Source organism: Lucilia sericata, unplaced genomic scaffold (genome assembly GCF_015586225.1).
Source record: "Lucilia sericata isolate MDLA Ls3-8-SP2 unplaced genomic scaffold, ASM1558622v1 Contig002580F_arrow, whole genome shotgun sequence".
Taxonomy (NCBI): Eukaryota; Metazoa; Arthropoda; class Insecta; order Diptera; family Calliphoridae; genus Lucilia; species Lucilia sericata.
This window is the reverse complement of record NW_023996342.1, coordinates 11637-32118: the sequence shown is the minus strand read 5'-3', so window position 1 is coordinate 32118 and position 20482 is coordinate 11637. Positions and strand designations below refer to the sequence as shown.

Below are 20482 nucleotides of genomic sequence, written 5' to 3'. Positions count from 1 at the left end.
AGAGACAGACACAAAGCTTAAGTTTGTATTTAAATGTCCACTTTCTCACTTACAACGGGGACACTAAAGTGACGATTATTTCCACCCTTGTTTACAAAGAGTACATCCGTGATTAAAGGCGAATTAAAGCCAAACAGCTGTTTAGACATTAGTGGAAATCACTGACTTTCTCGGATGCATTGACTCTTGGTCGAACTGCTGGGTTTGATTTGGTCACGTTTCGCTCGTCTACTTCGGTGTCTAGTCGGAATAACTACCAGCAAACTAACCAAATGGAATTCATTTTTAGGTCGACCCATGATCTCGAGCCTCAATAAAATCTATTAATTTATTTAATAATAAATAAAAGTCGTCTACTAATACATATTAACAATATTTAAATTAAAATCGAATTATTAACCCATAAACTTTGAATATCAAAATCGAAAGCTTTATATATAATGGCGATATAGCCTTTGGGGGTTTGGATCATGACCCGAGCTCTAAAGTATGGGAGATGAAAACGATAATTTTTATCGACTTGTTTCATAATATTAAACATAAAATGTTGAAGTTAATTTTTGAGTCCTATAATAATTTGTTATGTAGAATTTTTTCGCTATTCATGAATTTTGAAGCAAGTTATGAGCGAAACCAAGTCCCGATATGTATCGATTCCTATGAAATTTACAAAAGAGAGTTTAGTTTCTCTAAAACTTGGTTGCGACTTTTCTTTTGCTACATATATTGGTATTTTCAAGGCAGTTATGTCATCTTCTGAAGGGGACCTTTTGAGGGAGGTATGGACCGATGTTTACAAAATTAAGTAGGGAGTTTAAGGTTTCAACAAAACTTGTTTGAGTCGGTGTTCATTACAATATTGATAGTAGCGAGATTTTTGTTTATACAAAACTTGTTCGTTTGAATTTCATTGCAATACAGCTACTTTTAAGTTAGTTAAGAACTTTAAAGTCAATTTTTGAAGGAGACATTATAAGGGGGTGTAGGGTTAATTATGGACCGATTCTTATAACATTTAATAGATTATAGTTTCAATAAAACTTGTTCACATAGATCGTCGTTATGCTGCTATTTTAAAGCCAGTTATGAGCGTTAAAGAAAATTTTCTGAAGGGGATCTTATATGAGGGTAGAATCATATATGGGCCGATCCTCTTAAGATTAAGTATGGAGATTTATGTTTCTATAAAACTTACTTGCGTCGAATTTACACAACTGCTATTATTGTTATGAGCATTAAAGTAATTTTCGGAAGGGATGACTTCTATAGGGAGTGGGCCTATTATAGGTTTGAAGTAACCTATTCTTTACAGAATAGTTTCTGTGCACTTAAAACTAATTTGTGCAACATTTTTATGATGATTTTAACCATATTCTGGTTGGCCACTTGTATGGGGACTATATTATTTATATAGTATATATTTTAGCATATTCTGGTAGTTTATGTGATTTTAATATTACCGACATGAATCCTAAATATAATTAATAACATGCACGTGTACTTATTTCAAAGTACGTGTACTGTGTCTGTGTTATCTTCAGTTTGGCAAACAAAAATAAAGCACATGTGTCTGATTCAATAGCTAAAATAAAACGAGTACGTGATCTAAGCAGGCAAAAAGATCACAAAAAACAAATAGAATTTTTGCTCAAATTAGACGTTTTGCCGATAACAGACACAGGCAGCGTGGCCGAGTGGTCTAAGGCGCTGGTTTTAGGCACCAGTCCGAAAGGGCGTGGGTTCGAATCCCACCGCTGTCACATCTTTTTGATAATTTTTTATTTATATTTTTTCGAATTGCTACAACAGATATGCAATTCAACCCTTTTTTAAGAATTTTCTTTCAATTAGTTTTAACAACCTAGTTACAGCAAAGTTGTTACGAAAAACCAGTTGTATTTTATTGAAGTAGATTTTTAAAATAGGTATTTCTTTCTTATTATTAGTGAAACTTGATACTTTTTCCTTAATAAATGGCATTGAATAAATTCCACTTCAAATTATTGCTTTTATTCCTTTTAAACCAGTTTTATATTTTAAAATATCCAGGGGACACTAAACAAAACATGTTTGTATTGTTTATTTGTAAATGAAAATTGTAATGATTTCTAAGAAAATCATTATTAGTTTTTTTTTTTTAATTCTTTTGTTTGTTTCAAAAATTTACTCCTTAAAAAACATTTGATATTTTGCGTTTTTGTTAGAGAAGGACCAATAAAAGTGGAAAAATTAACCATAAGGGTTTATTACTGCCTTAGGAAAGGTTTCTTAACGTTTGTTTATTCTTGTTTCTAAGGGCTAGTTTTAGTTAGAAGAAAAACCACGAAAACGCGGTTAATTATATCATTTGTAATGTTATACATCAGTTTTTTTTTAAAGAAGTTAAATGTTGAATTCATTTCCTTTTAGATGAATGCTTTTCCTTTTGGAAAATCTGTACGTATTGTGCCTGTGTGTGGCTTCCTGGTCTTTAATCTTGTTATCAAATCAACAATTATCACCATGGGGTGTTTGTTTCCTTTAACATTTTCGAGCTTAAAAGAAAGATCAACATGTTTCCGTTTTTTAGTGGTTTTACATTAATATTAAATGTTTTTTCTTGTAATGATATACTTGAAAGATATTTTAAATGTGAAGAAGGGTTAAATGGATGAGTAGAAATGTCAGCAACAGATAAAATTTTAATTGTAAATGGTTTCACTTTCATAGTTCAACCTAAAATGACTGGAACAAATTAATTGAGATTGTAAAGTCAAATTTGTTTGGAGATTTAGTAATCTAAACTAGAAATGTTTCTCATAGACCGGAGTCCAAACAATATTGAAGAAAATATATCTTAAATACCGTAACCATTAACCTAATAACTCAGGAGAAAGTTTATAGTCTAATCTATAGTCTAGTGTACAGTCTAGTCTATAGTCTAATCTATAGTCTAGTGTATAGTCTAGTGTATAGTCTAGTGTATAGTTTAGTGTATAGTCTAGTGTATAGTCTAGTGTATAGTCTAGTGTATAGGCTAGTGTATAGTCTAGTGTATAGTCTAGTGTATAGTCTAGTGTATAGTCTAGTCTATAGTGTAGTCTATAGTCTAGTCTATAGTCTAGTCTATGGTCTAGTCTATAGTCTAGTCCATAGTCTAGTCTAGTCTATAGTCTAGTCCATAGTCTAGTCTATAGTCTAGTCTATAGTCTAGTCTAGTCAATAGTCTAGTCTAGTCAATAGTCTAGTCTAGTCAATAGTCTAGTCTAGTCAATAGTCTAGTTTATAGTCTAGTTTATAGTCTAGTCTATAGTCTAGTGTATAGTCTAGTCTATAGTGTAGTCTATAGTCTAGTCTATAGTCTAGTCTATAGTCTAGTCTATAGTCTAGCCTATAGTCTAGTATATAGTCTAGTCTATAGTCTAGTCTATAGTCTAGTCTATAGTCTAGTCTATAGTCTAGTCTATAGCCTAATCTATAGTCTAGTGTATAGTCTAGTGTATAGTCTAGTGTATAGTCTATAGTCTAGTCTATAGTCTAGTCTATAGTCTAATCTATAGTCTAGTGTATAGTCTAGTGTATTGTCTAGTGTATAGTCTAGTGTATAGTCTAGTGTATAGTCCAGTGTATAGTCTAGTGTATAGTCTAGTGTATAGACTAGTGTATAGTCTAGTGTATAGTCTAGTGTATAGTCTAGTCTATAGTGTAGTCTATAGTCTAGTCTATAGTCTAGTCTATAGTGTAGTCTATAGTCTAGTCTATAGTCTAGTCTATAGTCTAGTCTATGGTCTAGTCTATAGTCTAGTCCATAGTCTAGTCTATAGTCTAGTCTAGTCTAGTCTAGTCTAGTCTAGTCTAGTCTAGTCTATAGTCTAATCTAGTCTATAGTCTAGTCTTTAGTCTAGTCTATAGTCTAGTCTATAGTCTAGTCTATAGTCTAGTCTATAGTCTAGTCTATAGTCTAGCCTATAGTCTAGTCTATAGTCTAGTCTATAGTCTAGTCTAGTCTATAGTCTAGTCTAGTCTATAGTCTAGTCTAGTCTATAGTCTAGTCTATAGACTAGTCTATAGTCTAGTCTATAGTCTATTCTATAGTCTAGTCTATAGTCTAGTCTATAGTCTAGTCTATAGTCTAGTCTATAGTCTAGTCTATAGTCTAGCCTATAGTCTAGTCTATAGTCTAGTCTATAGTCTAGTCTATAGTCTAGTCTATAGTCTAGTCTATAGTCTAGTCTATAGTCTAGTCTATAGTCTAGTCTATAGTCTAGTCTATAGTCTAGTCTATAGTCTAGTCTAGTCTAGTCTAGTCTAGTCTATAGTCTAGTCTATAGTCTAGTCTATAGTCTAGTCTATAGTCTAGTCTATAGTCTAGTCTATAGTCTAGTCTATAGTCTAGTCTCTAGTCTAGTCTATAGTCTAGTCTATAGTCTAGTCTCTAGTCTAGTCTCTAGTCTAGTCTCTAGTCTAGTCTATAGTCTAGTCTATAGTCTAGTCTATAGTCTAGTCTATAGTCTAGTCTATAGTCTAGTCTATAGTCTAGTCTATAGTCTAGTCTATAGTCTAGTCTATAGTCTAGTCTATAGTCTAGTCTATAGTCTAGTCTATAGTCTAGTCTATAGTCTAGTCTATAGTCTAGTCTAGTCTATAGTCTAGTCTATAGTCTAGTCTATAGTCTAGTCTATAGTCTAGTCTATAGTCTAGTCTATAGTCTAGTCTATAGTCTAGTCTATAGTCTAGTCTATAGTCTAGTCTATAGTCTAGTCTATAGACTATAGACTAGACTATAGTCTAGTCTATAGTCTAGTCTATAGTCTAGTCTATAGTCTAGTCTATAGTCTAGTCTATAGTCTAGTCTATAGTCTAGTCTATAGTCTAGTCTATAGTCTAGTCTATAGTCTAGTCTATAGTCTAGTCTATAGTCTAGTCTATAGACTAGTCTATAGTCTAGCCTATAGTGTAGTCTATAGTCTAGTCTATAGTCTAGTCTATAGTCTAGCCTATAGTGTAGTCTATAGTCTAGTCTATAGTCTAGTCTATAGTCTAGTATATAGTCTAGTCTATAGTCTAGTCTATAGTCTAGTCTATAGTCTAGTCTATAGTCTAGTCTATAGTCTAGTCTATAGTCTAGTCTATAGTCTAGTCTATAGTCTAGTCTATAGTAAAATCTAGTAAAATCAGTCTAGTCTATAGTCTAGTCTATAGTAAAATCTAGTAAAATCAGTCTAGTCTATAGTCTAGTCTATAGTAAAATCTAGTAAAATCAGTCTAGTCTATAGTCAGGTCAAGTGGAATATTTATTTAGTAATTTTATACCCTACACCACTATAGCGGTTAGGGTATAATGAATTTTTGCATGTGTGTTACATCCAAAATATTGGCTTAAAGTACACTAATCCGTCCGTCTGTGTCCATGTGGCGTGCGCAAAAGTTTTTCTAGATAATTTGATGAAATTTGGCATGTGCTCTTCTTTTGACCCAAGGAAGAAGCCTATTGAAAATTGTTGAATTCGGTCCATTTCTAGCCCCCATACAACCGTACCTCCCGAATAATGCTTGTGAGCTTATAGTTATGTTAAAATCGGCAAATCTTAGTTCTATATAAGACATTTGAACGTAGCCTCCATACAAAATTCTCTTCAGAAAATGACTTGAAGGTGAAAATTCACTTTTAAACACTAGTATCACCATGAAATTCTGCATAAATAATTTTTATGTCATCGTACATCAATCAGTCTGTCAAAATTTGTATTGATAGGACCATATTTACCTTTGCCGCCATATAACCTCTATTTCAGAAAATCAATACAAATTCTTTTTATTTATTATTTATTATTAGAAAAAAAATCCGCATTTTAAACATATAGTCGACTATGCCCTTCTATTAAACATTGTTGTCAAAAAATCGCTAAGAAATCTGAAAAGTACACCTAACCAATTTGACAAATAAAATTAGTATATACATACTATCTAAAGTAATACGATCTTATTTTAACGCATGATAAGTTAATTGAGTAAACATTGTAAATTTATTGTCGTATTAACCGGGATGTACAGATAACATTCCACGATTAGATTCCAGAGAAATTGTAAAAATAGCTTATACAGATGAGTAAGTTTTACGGTTGCTAAAAAGTATTTTTAACTAGTTTATTGTTTATTTACAAAAAGTGGAGAAAGACTATAAATAAAAAAAGTAATTATGTAAATTTTTAAACGTTTCTAATGAATCAATAATAGACGAACGATGTGATTAGGAATGATATAATATTGAAGTGAATCATAGCGAAAGATAAAATAAATAAAATTATTAAGTGGTCAATCAAACATAAACATACATACATAAGTATATGTTATTTTATTTTATTTTAAAATATGTTTATTATTAAAACAAATATTAATAAATTAAATGTTTATTTTGCTTTAGTCTGATCGTGTTTGACATGTGTCAGTTATCTGTTAAAGTGCTTTGTTGTTACTCTTATTTTAATCCAAAATTTTAAAACTATAAAATTATGAGTACATATTTTTCTAAGAACATGACTTGATAGTTTGAAAAGTGAGAGTTATTAGTTTCTAATTATGTTGTGTTCTCACAAGCCCGGAAATCGTGCTTATTGATCATTAATTTTAATAAGGTGTTAGAATATTTATGTTTTTTTTTTAACAATATGGGTTAAATGTTTGCTTTTTTAATATGTTTATTGCACTTTAGTTTCGTCATTAAAAATTCATAAGTAATTTTAATTAAAAAATTGCAAACTAGTTAAAGATTTTTTTTAGTGTTTTTAAGTTTTAAGTTGAGGATTGAGAATTTAGATAAAATAGAAGCTTCATATTTTCAATTGGTTGATAATCCCCTGTTTTACGTTGTTTCGATTAACGTCGCAAAAATATTTGTTATTTTCTACTACGATTTGCGTCATTATTTAAATATATTACGTCGTCTAAATTCATCTTTACAAATACAATGTGAGTTTAATGTTAGTTCCATAAAATATTTAATTAAAATGAATAGGTCAATATTCTTATACTTAACATCAATAAAGATGTGGTGTATGTTTTTACATTCCGTTTGTAATACATCGAAATATTGGTCGTAGACCCACAAAAATATATATGTATAATCTGGGACCTTATTAAATTCTAGCCCGATAGCACGCTTTGTTTGGTATTGAATGAGTGATATCGGTCAAATATTTAATCTAGTCTCCATATAAGTGGCCCCGTATACAGCAATCGTGAATTTATACTGTGATGCATGGCGGACATCGAGCCATAATTAAACCTACCCATATAAGGTTCCCTTCAGGTAATGTATAGTGACGATATTTGACACAAACAATTTTTATAAGATCAATAATGTCTCTACCAAGTTTGATAAGGATCGATTCATAACACTGTCTCTCTCTCTCTTTACCAAATTTGATACGGATGGGACCAGAATCATTTCCGAAAATGATTAACCCTACCCATATAAGGTTTCCTTCAGGTAATGTATGGTGACGATATTCGACACTGTGACGTATGGCGGACATAGAGCCATAAGGATGTAAAGTACATCAAATCAGAAGAAATACATCTAGGCTGCTATCGGGCCTGTCGTGCGCTCCTTTTCATGAAAAAAAATTTTCACTGAGTATATTATTTTTCAATGTTCAGAAACTCAGTTTCGTGGACGTAATTCCTAAGATTTTTCCAATCAGTGTTAGTCCATAATGTTATTTCCGGAATAACATCACTTCCAAGATACTTGAATCTAACTTCGACGAATGCTTGACAGTGGCAATGAAAGTGCTCCAGAGTTTCACTATCCTCTCCACATGCTCTACATTCGTCTGAACCCGCACGGCCAATTTTGTATAGATGTTCTCGTAATCCAGTGTGTCCACTCAGAATACGTACCATCGTATTAACTTCAGACTTGCTCATTTTGAGTAGATTTCTCGTCTTGTTCTCATCAATGTCACCCCATAGGATCTTTGTGTTTCTACCCATTATTCCAAGAGGCCTTATGGCAATCTCTCATCCATATTTTTAATTCAGCTTTTGTTGCGTCGAATGATTTGCGTTCGTCAGGTTAACTAACTCGCGCTCCCTTCCCTTTAAGCTATTACATTCGCATCTTCGTTGCCGACTACTACCAAGTGGTATCCATATGATGTAAACCTTACCTCTGGAAGAGTATTCAGTTAAAGCTTTCTTACAATCCACTACGGTCTTAGGTTTAATTCTATCACCTGATATCGCCCTAATTGCCTTCTGGGTGTCGGTAAATATAATGCTCTTGAAGTTCTATATGTGAAATTTTAGATAGATATTTAAATAATTTCAATACCAATGAAATCTTGTGGAAAATGTTATCGTTTCATTTTCTTCCATACAAGACCGACGAAAGGATATAGTTTAATGGTGGTAGAATCATAAAAGGACCATAAAAGGAATGTACGGACTTCAGTGGATTGAGTATCAATAAATATATGCTTTACAAACATAAAAACGAATAAAAAAAAATTTTTGTTCTAAAAAATTAGTTCCAGAACGAGTGGAAACTGAATAATTTTAGATTCTTGAAGAGCATCTATGGAACTGGTGATTTCACCATTACTCTAGAACTTGTTCTCTGGAAGATTATTGTGCTTATAACTTTATCCTAAGGAGTTTTCAGCGCTATTTGGCACTGGAATGCATACTAGTTAGGAATTTTTGTGACCCATTTCGAAAAGATTAAAGACAATTTTTTTGAACATATTGTACTGAGATCAAACGCTGGTAGAAAACTGAGGACTCTTTAAAAGTACATTAATACTCATCGTTTGATAGGCATTCATTGAAAAAAGTGGTCCACGAACAGCCTAATTTACATATTTAGGAATTGACAAATTTGAACAAAACAAGTTAGAATATGTAGTCGGGCATGGTCGACCCTACACCAGTAAGTATGTTTAAAAAGTGGATTATTATACCCTCCACCACCATCAGTGGTGATAGTGGGTATATATAAGTTTGTCGTTCCGTGTGTAACACCAAGAAATATTCATCTAAGACCCAACAAAGTATATATATTCTGGGTCCTTATGAAATTCTGAGTCGATTTAGCTATGTCCGTCTGTCTGTGTAAAACACGCTCACGTTAAAACTAAGCAAAGGAAATCAACCAAATTCACCCAAAATATTTATTTATTTACTATCCTAAGCAGTTTGGTATTGAAAATCAGCAAAATCGGTTGACAACGTAAAAAGTTATGAGTAAAAAATCGAAAAAAATTACGTTTTTTCATAATTCTTTTGAAGTTTTCTCAGAAACTACCAAAAATATTTCGATGAATTTTGTCACACATTATTTTTTCAGGGCATTGATCAATTATGTTCAAAATCTTTACAATCGATCTAATATTTTCCATAGCACCCATACAAAGGTATATATTCCCACATATTTTATTGATGAATAAAGTTATTGTGATAAAATTCGAGTTAAATATGTTTTGTGTACATACAAATCATTCTACCGAATTTTTTACGGATATGGTCATAGCTTCCATATAAGACCCACTTTCGAAAATCATTTAAGAGCGCATATTTCATTGTCAAATAAAGATATCTTGATAAAATTCGACACAAATATGTTTAGTCTAAATATGAATCACTCTACGAAATTTTTTCAGGATAGGTCCATAATTGGTCATAGCTCCCATATAAAGTCCACTTCCGAAAATCACTTAAACGCATATATTTCATTAAATTCTAAAACTATAAGGATAATTCGACACAAATATGTTTTGTGTACATATAAATCATTCTACCACTTTTTTCCCGGATAGGTCCATTATTGGTCATAGCTCCCATATAAGGTCCACTTCCATATTTAATTGTCAAATAAAGTTATGTTGATAAAATTCGACACAAATATGTTTTGTCTTTATATGAATCACTCTACGAAATTTTTTCCAGATAGGCTTCCATATAAGGTCTACTTAGAAAAATCACTTAAACGCATATATTTCTTTGAATAAAAAAGCTATCGGGATAAAGTACGACTTGAATATGTGTTGTGAGCATATAAATCATTCTACCAAATTTTTTCTGGATTGGTCCATATATGGTAATAGCTTCTATATAAGGTCCACTTAAAAAAATCACTTAAACGCACATATTTCATTATCAAATAAAGATATCTTGATAAAATTCGACACAAATATGTTTTGTGTAAGGTCATAGCTCCTATACACATAAATTCCACTACCGAAAATCACCTAAATGCACATATTTCATTAATTAATAAATCATTATACGAAATTTTTTCCTTATGGGTCGATAATTGGTCATACCTCCCGTATAGGGACCATTTCCGAAAATTACTCAAATGCACATTGACAATCAAAGTTATCGAGAGATATATAAATCATTCTACGAAATTTTTTCCCGGATCGGTCCATAGGTTGTCTTAGCTCCCATATAAGGTATACTTCTGAAAATCACTTAATACCAATTAATTCGTAATTAAATGATTATATCCGGATAAAATTCAAAATGAGTGTGTTCTGTGTACAGATAAATCATGATATTAAAATGTTTTCTAACTGGCCTATTAACACATTTTTCTCGACCTAATTAAAATTAGTTTGACATATGCATAAATGTTAGTACCCTCAATACGGGAAATTGCCAAGTTATCTAAAAATTAGATAGTTAAATGGGTTTTAATACAAAGTAGCATGCTGGTGGAGGGTATTTAAGATTCGGCATAGCCGAATATATTACTCTAACTTGTTTTTCTAATAATAACGCATTTTACCTTAATTCCGAAATATTTTAACAATTTGTTACCAAAAGAAGTGGTTTTCTGAAAGAGGGGTAAAGGGGCAAAGTTAAATATGGTCCTATCCGGAGCGATTGGTAGAGCGATTTACGATGACATAAAAATTATTTATGCAGAATATCATGGTGATACTAGTGTTTAAAAGAGAATTTTCACCTTCAAGTTATTTTCTGAAGGTGATTTTGTAGGTTTAAATGAGACCCGATCATTAGGAACATTTTAAGTATCATTTAGACTTATATACAACTAAGATTTCCAGATTTTTGTTGAGATTCTGTGCCCTATTCGAGAGGCAGGGTTGTATGGGGCTAGGCGAAATAATGGACCGAATTCAGCTATTGCGACCTATAGTGTGGGCACAAGACAGACAGAGAGACGGACAAAGCTTAATCGATTCAGAAAGTGATTCTTAGCCGATGGTTATACTTTAAGGTGGGCGTAGGACCAATATCAGCACAAGCGCATAATACCCTCCCCACTTTAATGGTGTAGGGTATAATTATTGATGAAACAACTGATTGTAGCACGGTTCCATAGAACGAATGTATATAACGCTTAAACAGAACCAGTTCCTAAGTGGTCTAAGCGCCACAAAATCAATCTGCAAATATCATAAAGAAGTTTGGATTGAGGAGATGTGGTTTTATTACAAATAATATATGGCAATTGTAATACAAAATGTATGTTTAGGGTCATTGATTCCTTTGACATACCTTTCAAATGCTTTAAAACTTATTTGAAAGTTGCAGTAGGTTCTGAAACGAATACCTTTATTTAGAAGGGTAGAAACTTCAACTTTTAAATTTTAAAAACGGAAGTATAAAATATGAAAAAATTAAAAAAAAATACAACACATGTACCAAAAAAAAAAAAGTTTAAACACATGTAGATAACTACTCTTAGATAAAAAACAAGTTAGAGTGCTATATTCGGCTGAGCCGAATCTTAAATACCCTCCACCAGCTACTTTTATAATAATACTTTTCTAATTGATCAAATATTTGTAGAAATAAGTTTTCTCATGTCTTAAATAGAAAAAATCCCAAGATTTATTTAATTTTGTAATAAGTTATGAGTATTTTTGTGATTTTCTGAAGGGAAACATGTATAGGACCGACCGGACCCATGTTATGAACCGATGGTGAAAAAATCTTGAAAAATAATTTTTGTATACAAAACTAATATTTGTGCCAAATTTTGTATCAATAGCTTTATTTGGTAATGAGTAATGTGAGTTTAAGAGATTTTCGTAAAAGGACCTTGTATGTGAGCTATGACCAATTATGTATATAAAGACAAAATTTCAAAATTCTGTATCTATATCATTATTTGGTAATGAATATTGTGCATTTAAGTTATTTTCTGGAGGGGACCTAGTATGAGAGCTATGACCAAATATGGACCGATTGCAAAACAATTTTATAGTGTAATTTATGTATATAAGAGCAATATTTGTGCTAAATATTTATATATCAATATTTTGTAATGAGTTATGTGCGTTTAAGTGATTTTCGGGAGGGGACCTTGTATGGGAGCTATGACCAATTATGGACCGATCCGAAAAAAAACTTCCATAATAATATTTCTGTATATGTGAACAATACTTTTACCAAATTTTATATGGATATCTTAATTTAGTAATGAGTTATGTGCGTTTAAGTGATTTTCGGGAGGGGACCTTGTATGGGAGCTATGACCAATTATGGACCGATCGGAAAAAAATTCCATAGTAATATTTCTGTATGTGAGAGCAATACTTGTACCAAACTTTATATGGATATTTTAATATAGTAATGAGTTATGTGTGTTTAAGTGATTTTTGGGATTGGACCTTGTACGGAGCTATGACCAATTATGGACCGATCGGAAAAAAATTTCATAGTAATATTTATATATGTGAGAGCAAAACATGTACCAAATTTTTTATGGATATTTTAATTAAGTAATGAGTTATGTGTGTTTAAGTGATTTTCGGGAAGGGACCTTGTATGGGAGCTATGACCAATTATGGACCGATCGGAAAAAAATTTCATAGTAATATTTCTGTGCATATGAGCAATACTTATTCCAAATTTTATATGGATATCTTGATTTAGTAATGAGTTATGTGCGTTTAAGTGATTTTCGCGAGGGGACCTTATATGGGAGCTATGACAAATTATGGACCGATCGGAAAAAAACTTTCATAATAATATTTCTGTGCCTATGAGTAATACTTATTCCAAATTTTATATGGATATCTTAATTTAGTAATGAGTTATGCACGTTTAAGTGATTTTCGGGAAGGGTCCTTGTATGGGAGCTATGACCAATTATGGACCGATCGGAAAAAAATTTCATAGTAATATTTATATATGTAAGAGCAAAACATGTGTAAAATTTTATATGGATATTTAAATTTAGTAATGAGTTATGTGCGTTTAAGTGATTTTCGGGAGGGGACCTTGTATGGGAGCTATGACCAATTATGGACCGATCGGAAAAAAACTTTCATAATAATATTTCTGTGCATATGAGTAATACTTATTCCAAATTTTATATGGATATCTTAATTTAGTAATGAGTTATGCGCGTTTAAGGGAGCTATGACCAATTATGGACCGATCGGAAAAAACTTTCACAGTAATATTTCTGTGCACATGAGCAATACTTATTCCAAATTTTATATGGTTATATAGTTTTTGGGGAAATTTCATCAGAATGTGTAAAAAATGCTTATTTTTTTCGAGGTTGTTTTAAATTTTGATTCATAACTTTTCCCGATGTGAACCGATTTTGCTCATTTTCAATACCAAACTGTACCGGATAAAAATGAATGTTTTGGGTGAATTTGGTTAAATTATATTGCTTTGTTTTAACGTGAGCGTGTTTTACACAGACAGACAGACAGACAGACGGACGGACGGACGGACGGACGGACGGACGGACAGACGGACATAGCTAAATCGACTCAGAATTTCATAAGGACCCAGAATATATATACTTTGTTGGGTCTCAGATGAATATTTCTTGGTGTTACACACGGAATGACAAAGTTATATATACCCTCTATCACCACTGATGGTGGTGGAGGGTATAATAAACTAAGTAAATAAACAAAAATATATTTAAATAAATAAACCATAAATATATACAAAAAAACTACTACTACCTTTTTTACAACTTGACAACTTATTATTATTAATTAGATACGATTATTAGAGAAGAGTTTCAATTTGAGAACATGGAGAAGAAATTTGTATTCATTTCTGATAAAAAAAGATGTTTTCATAAGAACATTGCAAAGTGTATTTGTTATTTATTGTTAATAAGAGAAACAACAAAATGTTTGAGAATTTGATAAAACTGACAGCTTAAAACAAATCTTATCTTAGTTTAAAACAAAACGCGCTACTAGAAACATCTAAACGAAAAAAAAGAAACAAAACCTTAATTTAAAACCCGGCTTAAACTTATAAACAAAATAACAACAACAATATATTACCAAATTTTTTCTCATTATACAAATACTGGAGTAATTATGGCAAATAAACAAAAATTAATTTTTATACAATTTACGCTCATCTTTAGTATTTTTATAATAAAAATACAAGCTTTTGCGTATGAAGGTGCGTGTGTGTGTGAAAGAGAAAGATATATACATAATAAGAGAGTGTTAAGTGAATAGAAAAAAAAAATAATTAAAATAAATAAACAATAACTTGTAAAATTCTTAACAACAACAACATTATAATAAAGATGACTAGTTGTTATTTATTGTTTAAACAATTTCAACATTTTGTAATAGTAAATATTTCTAATTATAGCTCCTCCAAGTTGCTATAATCCCAATGGTCGTAGCGGTTTGTGTGTTTCCATCTATCAGTGTCCATCGCTTTTAAACGCTATAAAAACTCATGAACAGACAGCTTTCGCATTTGCCCGCAAATCCGAATGCCAGGCAAACGGTCAAGGCCGCCGACCGTACGTTTGTTGTACTTCTGACACCGGTTTTGCCACACGCAACAATTTAAATGGTGATCGTATTATTTTTCCCCCCGATTCGGATTATGAAGATGATCAGACGTCACGTTATGTAGTGGCGTCAACAACAACAGCTTATAGGGAAAAGGAGTTTATACAAAGAGAGAATTCACCATTGTTTCCGAAACCTCCTGTTTGTGGTCCCATTAATATTGGCAATAAAATCTATGGCGGCGAGGAAACAGAACTGGGAGAGTTTCCTTGGTTGGCCAATTTGGAGTATAAGAAGTGTAAGTATAGGATGAAGGGAGTGTAGTTTTGAAAGTATATTTATGAAAGTGAGGTTCAGAGTACAGTTTCTAAATAGTGGGATTTACTACTAATTTTTTATAATTTATACTTTCTTTGTAATTTAATATGTAATTTAAAATTACTTGTAATAATTACATCAATAGCAACAACCCAATAAGCATAACGTTAATTATTCAAACAATTTACAGATGAGCGAATGTTTAGACACCAAAGCCTCTGCCATTCGTTATTTTCACATTTTGTTGGCCTGTGTTATTACATAGCTTTTAAATATTAATATTTATAATAACGTTTAAATGTTCATAATTGTTAATTTGACAACAAACCTCTGTGCCTATTGGGATATTTTTTAAAATGTTAGTTTTGTTATACAATTTACAGCAATCAAACTTTAAATACACACATCCGGTTTGAAATTATATATGGGGAAAAGGGTGTTATATAAACGACTAGCTATACCCAGTATGCTTTGCTACCCTAAAGGGAATATGTATAAATAAATGCCAGATTTATTATATGTTACATATGCAAACAAGCAAATTATTGCAAGTTCACCAGTTTCTATCTATCGCCAATTACTATCTATCTATAAAAAATTTGAATAATATAAGAGTTTCCAAGATGCACGAAATTTTGTATTTAATTCATATATGTTGTGCCAAGCCACCCATTGAAAGTCCGCCCGTTATGTTCTAAATGTTCACATGAGTTCTCCACGTAAAATTTGAAGATTCTAGCTCTAATAGTTTCTCAGATATACAAATTTTTCTATTTGATTCATGTGGGGGCTTCAAGACCCCCCCGATGAAAGTCCGCTTTTTTTTCCTCCAAAATGTTCAGATGAATATTTAAGTTCTTCGTGCGAAATTTGAAGAATTTAGTTCCATTAGTTTTCCAGATAAACGAATTTTTGTCTTTAATTAATATGGGAGGTGCCGCTCCCCTCATGGGTAGTCCGCCAATTTATTACCCAAAATGGATGTTAAAGTTTTTCGTGCAAAATTTGAAGATTCTAACTGTAATAGTTTCCAAGATAAACGTATTTTTGTATTTAATTTATATGGGAGGTGCCACGCCCCCTAATGATAGTCCGCCAACTTTTTGTCCTAAATAATTATATTGACACTAAAGTTGCTCTGACAAAATTTGAGGACTCTAACTGTTGTATTATCTAAAATATACGGATTTAATATTTTCTTAATATAGGCGTGGCTCCTCGCCCACTTGGAATTTCAAAATAAAAAGTAGTCTATTACCTATTCCAGACATACAGGAATACGCTGTGAAAATTTGAATAAAATCGGTTCAGCCGCTTAGTAGTCTATAACGTTCAAACATACAAACATATAAACATACAAACAAACACACATTCATTTTTATATATATAGATTCTAGTTATAATTTAATCAGTAACATTAACACATATAGGATCTTCATATAAGCTTTGCAAAATGTAAATTCGAATTTTCTCTTTAGCAAATGCACTCGTAAAAATTCACTTGTATAACTTTACGTTTGCGCGCAAAATTTTTATTGTGTATTTGATGAATTAACCATTTTACATACTCGTTTAACAATGTTTATTTTAAAACATGTTTAAAGAATTTGGTTTTTTTAAATTGTTTCATTTACCTATAAGCACAGAATTTCAAAAAGGGGTTTATGAGTCACGCACTTGCAAAAATGGGTAACTTAAACATTGAAATAAGTAGCTTTTAAGGTACCTTCAGATTTATCAAATATTTGACAAATATGACGTGGCACCTAAAAAATTGGCAATATGATTAATTTTGAAGTTATAACTTTTTAACGGTCTCAAATAATATTGATATTATTTGTTATAGCAGAAATTATGTAAGATCCAGAAAACATTTACAAAAAATATTTGTTACATATGATTGAGCACCGCTAAATCCGAATCTGGTCTGAGAATTTTTCCATCACAACAGGTTTTTTAAGGTATCGTGTTCTAAACACTGAGAAAACCCTATTTTCTGTACAGATCCTCATAAAATTAGGTCAACAGATTTTGGTCCTTATAAAACTTGTTCATGTCGAATTTATTTATCTATTTTATGCAACATTAACAATTTGTTTGCAGTATAGATATTATAATTGGCATTATTACTGTATGTCAGATATTAAACTGAAAATCCACACATGTAGTTGAAAGCAGTGTTGCCAATATTTTCTCACCATTTCATGTTAAATCATGTCACAAAACCCGCTAGAAACTGTCATACAGGCTAGACTATAGAGCTGACTAGAGACTAGACAGTAAACTAGACTATAGAGTCGACTGTAGACTAGACTATAGACTAGACTATAGAGTAGACTGTAGACTAGACTATAAACTAGACTATAGACTAGCTTATAGACTAGACTATACACTATACTATAGACTACATTATATACTAGATTATAGACTATACTATAGACTAGACTATAGAATAGCCTATAGACTGGACTATAGACTAGATTATAGACTAGACTATAGACTAGACTATAGACTAGACTATAGACTAGACTATAGACTAAACTATAGACTAGACTATAGACTAGACTATAGACTAGGCTATAGGACTAGACTATAGACTAGACTATAGACTAGACTATAGACTAGACTATAGACTAGACTATAGACTAGACTATAGACTAGACTATAGACTAGACTATAGACTAGACTATAGACTAGACTATAGACTAGACTATAGACTAGACTATAGACTAGACTATAGACTAGACTATAGACTAGACTATAGACTAGACTATAGACTAGACTATAGACTAGACTATAGACTAGACTATAGACTAGACTATAGACTAGACTATAGACTAGACTATAGACTAGACTATAGACTAGACTATAGACTAGACTATAGACTAGACTATAGACTAGACTATAGACTAGACTATAGACTAGGACTATAGACTAGACTATAAGACTTTTTTGCGCTTTTTTCCCGCAATTGCCATTTCGAAAAAGTCAAGGTTGCAAGTTATAAGGACAACATTTTCTATTGCCCTTAGAATTCTTAAATTACTTTAGTTGTATGCAACACGTCAATATTTGATCACTCATTGAAGCAGAAGAAGCATAAACAGCACATACACAAATGTTGATCAAAATTTTGACGTGTGGCCGTACAGTTTTAGGTCTACTATTCTCAACATCATAAGCGGTGTACGAACATGTCAGCTGAACTAAATGTTGACTTATCAAATATAGGTTAAGAATGGGGTTTTAGTTTTGACGTTTATAACAACAAAATCATTCGCACATCGAAAATAATAGACATTATTAAAAATCGACAAAATTAAATGTAAAGCATTAGTATGACACATTTTTTTAGTAAAGAAGTGATATTTTAATGCATGCACTGCTTTGACACGAAAATGCATAATGTGAACCTCTAGCTGTAGTTACCAACCTTCAAACATCGATGTATTAATTTCCATTTACATATAAATGTATATATAACTGATTCTTTAATATTTTAAACTTTTAGTGAATGATGACTTAGTATCCGTCTGTGCCGGCAATGTAATAAATCAAAGATATCTTCTAACTGCAGCTCATTGTGTGAAAGGAGAAATTGAAGTAAAAATTGGAAAATTGTAAGTATTAAATTTTGCACAAACAGATTAATGCTATTCTGAATTTAGATAAGTCAAACTAGAAACTACATAAATTAATTCCTAATTATAACTATTCATTGCTTCCTCGCAGTGATCAAAACGATTGGTCAATGACTTTTAAAGCTTTATTATTTTTGTGAGGATTAATATATAGTTGTTGAATTGTTTGACAAATATAACTTGAATACAAACAATAATTTTTATAAAATTTATATCTAATGCTATTAATTTTTTTTTCAGAGTCTCAGTACGTGTGGGTGATCACAACACCCAAACACCGGTTGATTGCAATAATTCTGGCTGTTTAGATGACTTTCAGCGCTTGGGCATTGAAAGGATTATAGTGCATGCAGATTATGGTTCCTACAATGGTTATCACAATTACAATGATATAGCTCTCATAAGAGCGGATCGTAATATTCAATATTCCAATTCAGTAGCACCGATTTGTTTACCAAATGTGGTACCACAAACGCCAAAATTAAGATCGGGCTTAAAGTTATCGGTGGCTGGTTGGGGTCATACGGGAACCGGTAAGTCATAATTTTTAAAAATCTCATATATATTAAAGGAAAGTAATCAATATTCCCTCTATTTGCAGCCAGATACACTGCCGAAAAACGAAAAGTAGAATTGCCCTATGTAGAGAATCAGGTGTGTCCCATTAAGGTGGCACCTGAACAATTGTGTGCGGGAGGTGAATATAAAAAGGATAGTTGTACTGGTGATTCCGGTGGCGGTTTAGTACGTTTGGCCGGTGACGCATGGGTTGTGGAGGGTATTGTATCGTATGGGCGTGGTTGCGGTTTAGAGCGACCTGGTGTTTATACTCGCGTTAGCAGTTATATTACCTGGATACAAGCAAATGTTCAACCATAACATATTTTCGCTTATTTTTTTTATATTAGTATTTTATTAATCTATATGATCACTGTGATATATTTTATTTATAGTTATTTGTAAATTTAAAACAAATTTAATTACTTTTTTTTTGCAAAAACTTTCCATTTCAAATATGTTTGTTTTTTGCGGTTAACAAATGTTTTTATTTAGTTAGAATTATTTATTATATGAATATAAAAAATATGTTAATGTTTATTTAAATAATTATTTGTACAAATGAAATCCATTAATTTTATTTTAAGTACAATTTTGTGCGACTTAAAATCGTTAAAGGATTTTGTGTCGTCTCAAAAACATTAATCATTAATTTAATTAGTTTGGTTATCTAAATGAAATTAATATTGTAAATTACCTTTTTTTATTGTGTGTATTTTGAAATTAACTAAAATTTTAACAAAAAACAAATACAGTTATTATTTAAACTTTACTGCATTCTTTTTACTTAGTTTCATAAGAAGTAGATGGGAAATATGGAAAAACTCGGCTCGTTCTACAGTTAAATCAAAAAAAAAACCCTAAAAATTTTTACATTCTTACATGTTTCGTCAATTATTATAGGGTCAACATTCCTTCTATAGAATTAAACTATATTTAATTCTTGTATTTTATAAATTGTAATTAATATTTGTTCTATTAATTACATAGTCCAATAAAATTAAAAAAAAAAATCAAAACCCAAAGACCAAAGTATACTTTTCTAAAGGACTGAGCAGCGTTAAGTACGAACCTCGAAGAAAGAAGAATCTGCGTATAAAAGAGTTTAAATCTTTATTTTAAAGTAATTAGGTTGGATTTTCCTAAGAGCGTTCTTTAAAGGTAAAACTTCCTAAACTCTATTTTCTAAGTACTTAGCTTTTAATTGGTCTTGTA

The 20482-nt window shown here is 31.4% G+C and overlaps 1 protein-coding gene and 1 non-coding gene across 2 annotated transcripts; both read left to right on the top strand.

The window, feature by feature from the left end:
* Positions 1-1680: 1680 nt before the first annotated feature.
* Positions 1681-1760, top strand: Trnal-uag. Its single transcript has one exon. It is a non-coding gene; the product is annotated as a tRNA-Leu (tRNA).
* A 12402-nt stretch (positions 1761-14162) lies between these two features.
* On the top strand, positions 14163-20030 carry LOC119614096 (serine protease 7-like). Its single transcript, XM_037970192.1, has 5 exons — positions 14163-14403; positions 14602-15048; positions 18580-18688; positions 18950-19242; positions 19311-20030. Exons 1-5 carry the CDS (start codon positions 14316-14318, stop codon positions 19586-19588), a joined length of 1215 nt encoding a protein of 404 aa, XP_037826120.1. The 5' UTR covers positions 14163-14315; the 3' UTR covers positions 19589-20030.
* The last annotated feature ends 452 nt before the right edge of the window (positions 20031-20482 follow it).

Excerpts from the sequence above, each read along its gene's own strand:
- LOC119614096 (XM_037970192.1), top strand. The coding sequence starts at position 14,316 with ATGGCAAATAAACAAAAATTAATTTTTATACAATTTACGCTCATCTTT. Across the intron at positions 14,404-14,601 it reads ACAAGCTTTTGCGTATGAAG|CTCCTCCAAGTTGCTATAAT; the intron begins GTGCGTGTGTGT and ends TTCTAATTATAG. Across the intron at positions 15,049-18,579 it reads CAATTTGGAGTATAAGAAGT|TGAATGATGACTTAGTATCC; the intron begins GTAAGTATAGGA and ends TTAAACTTTTAG.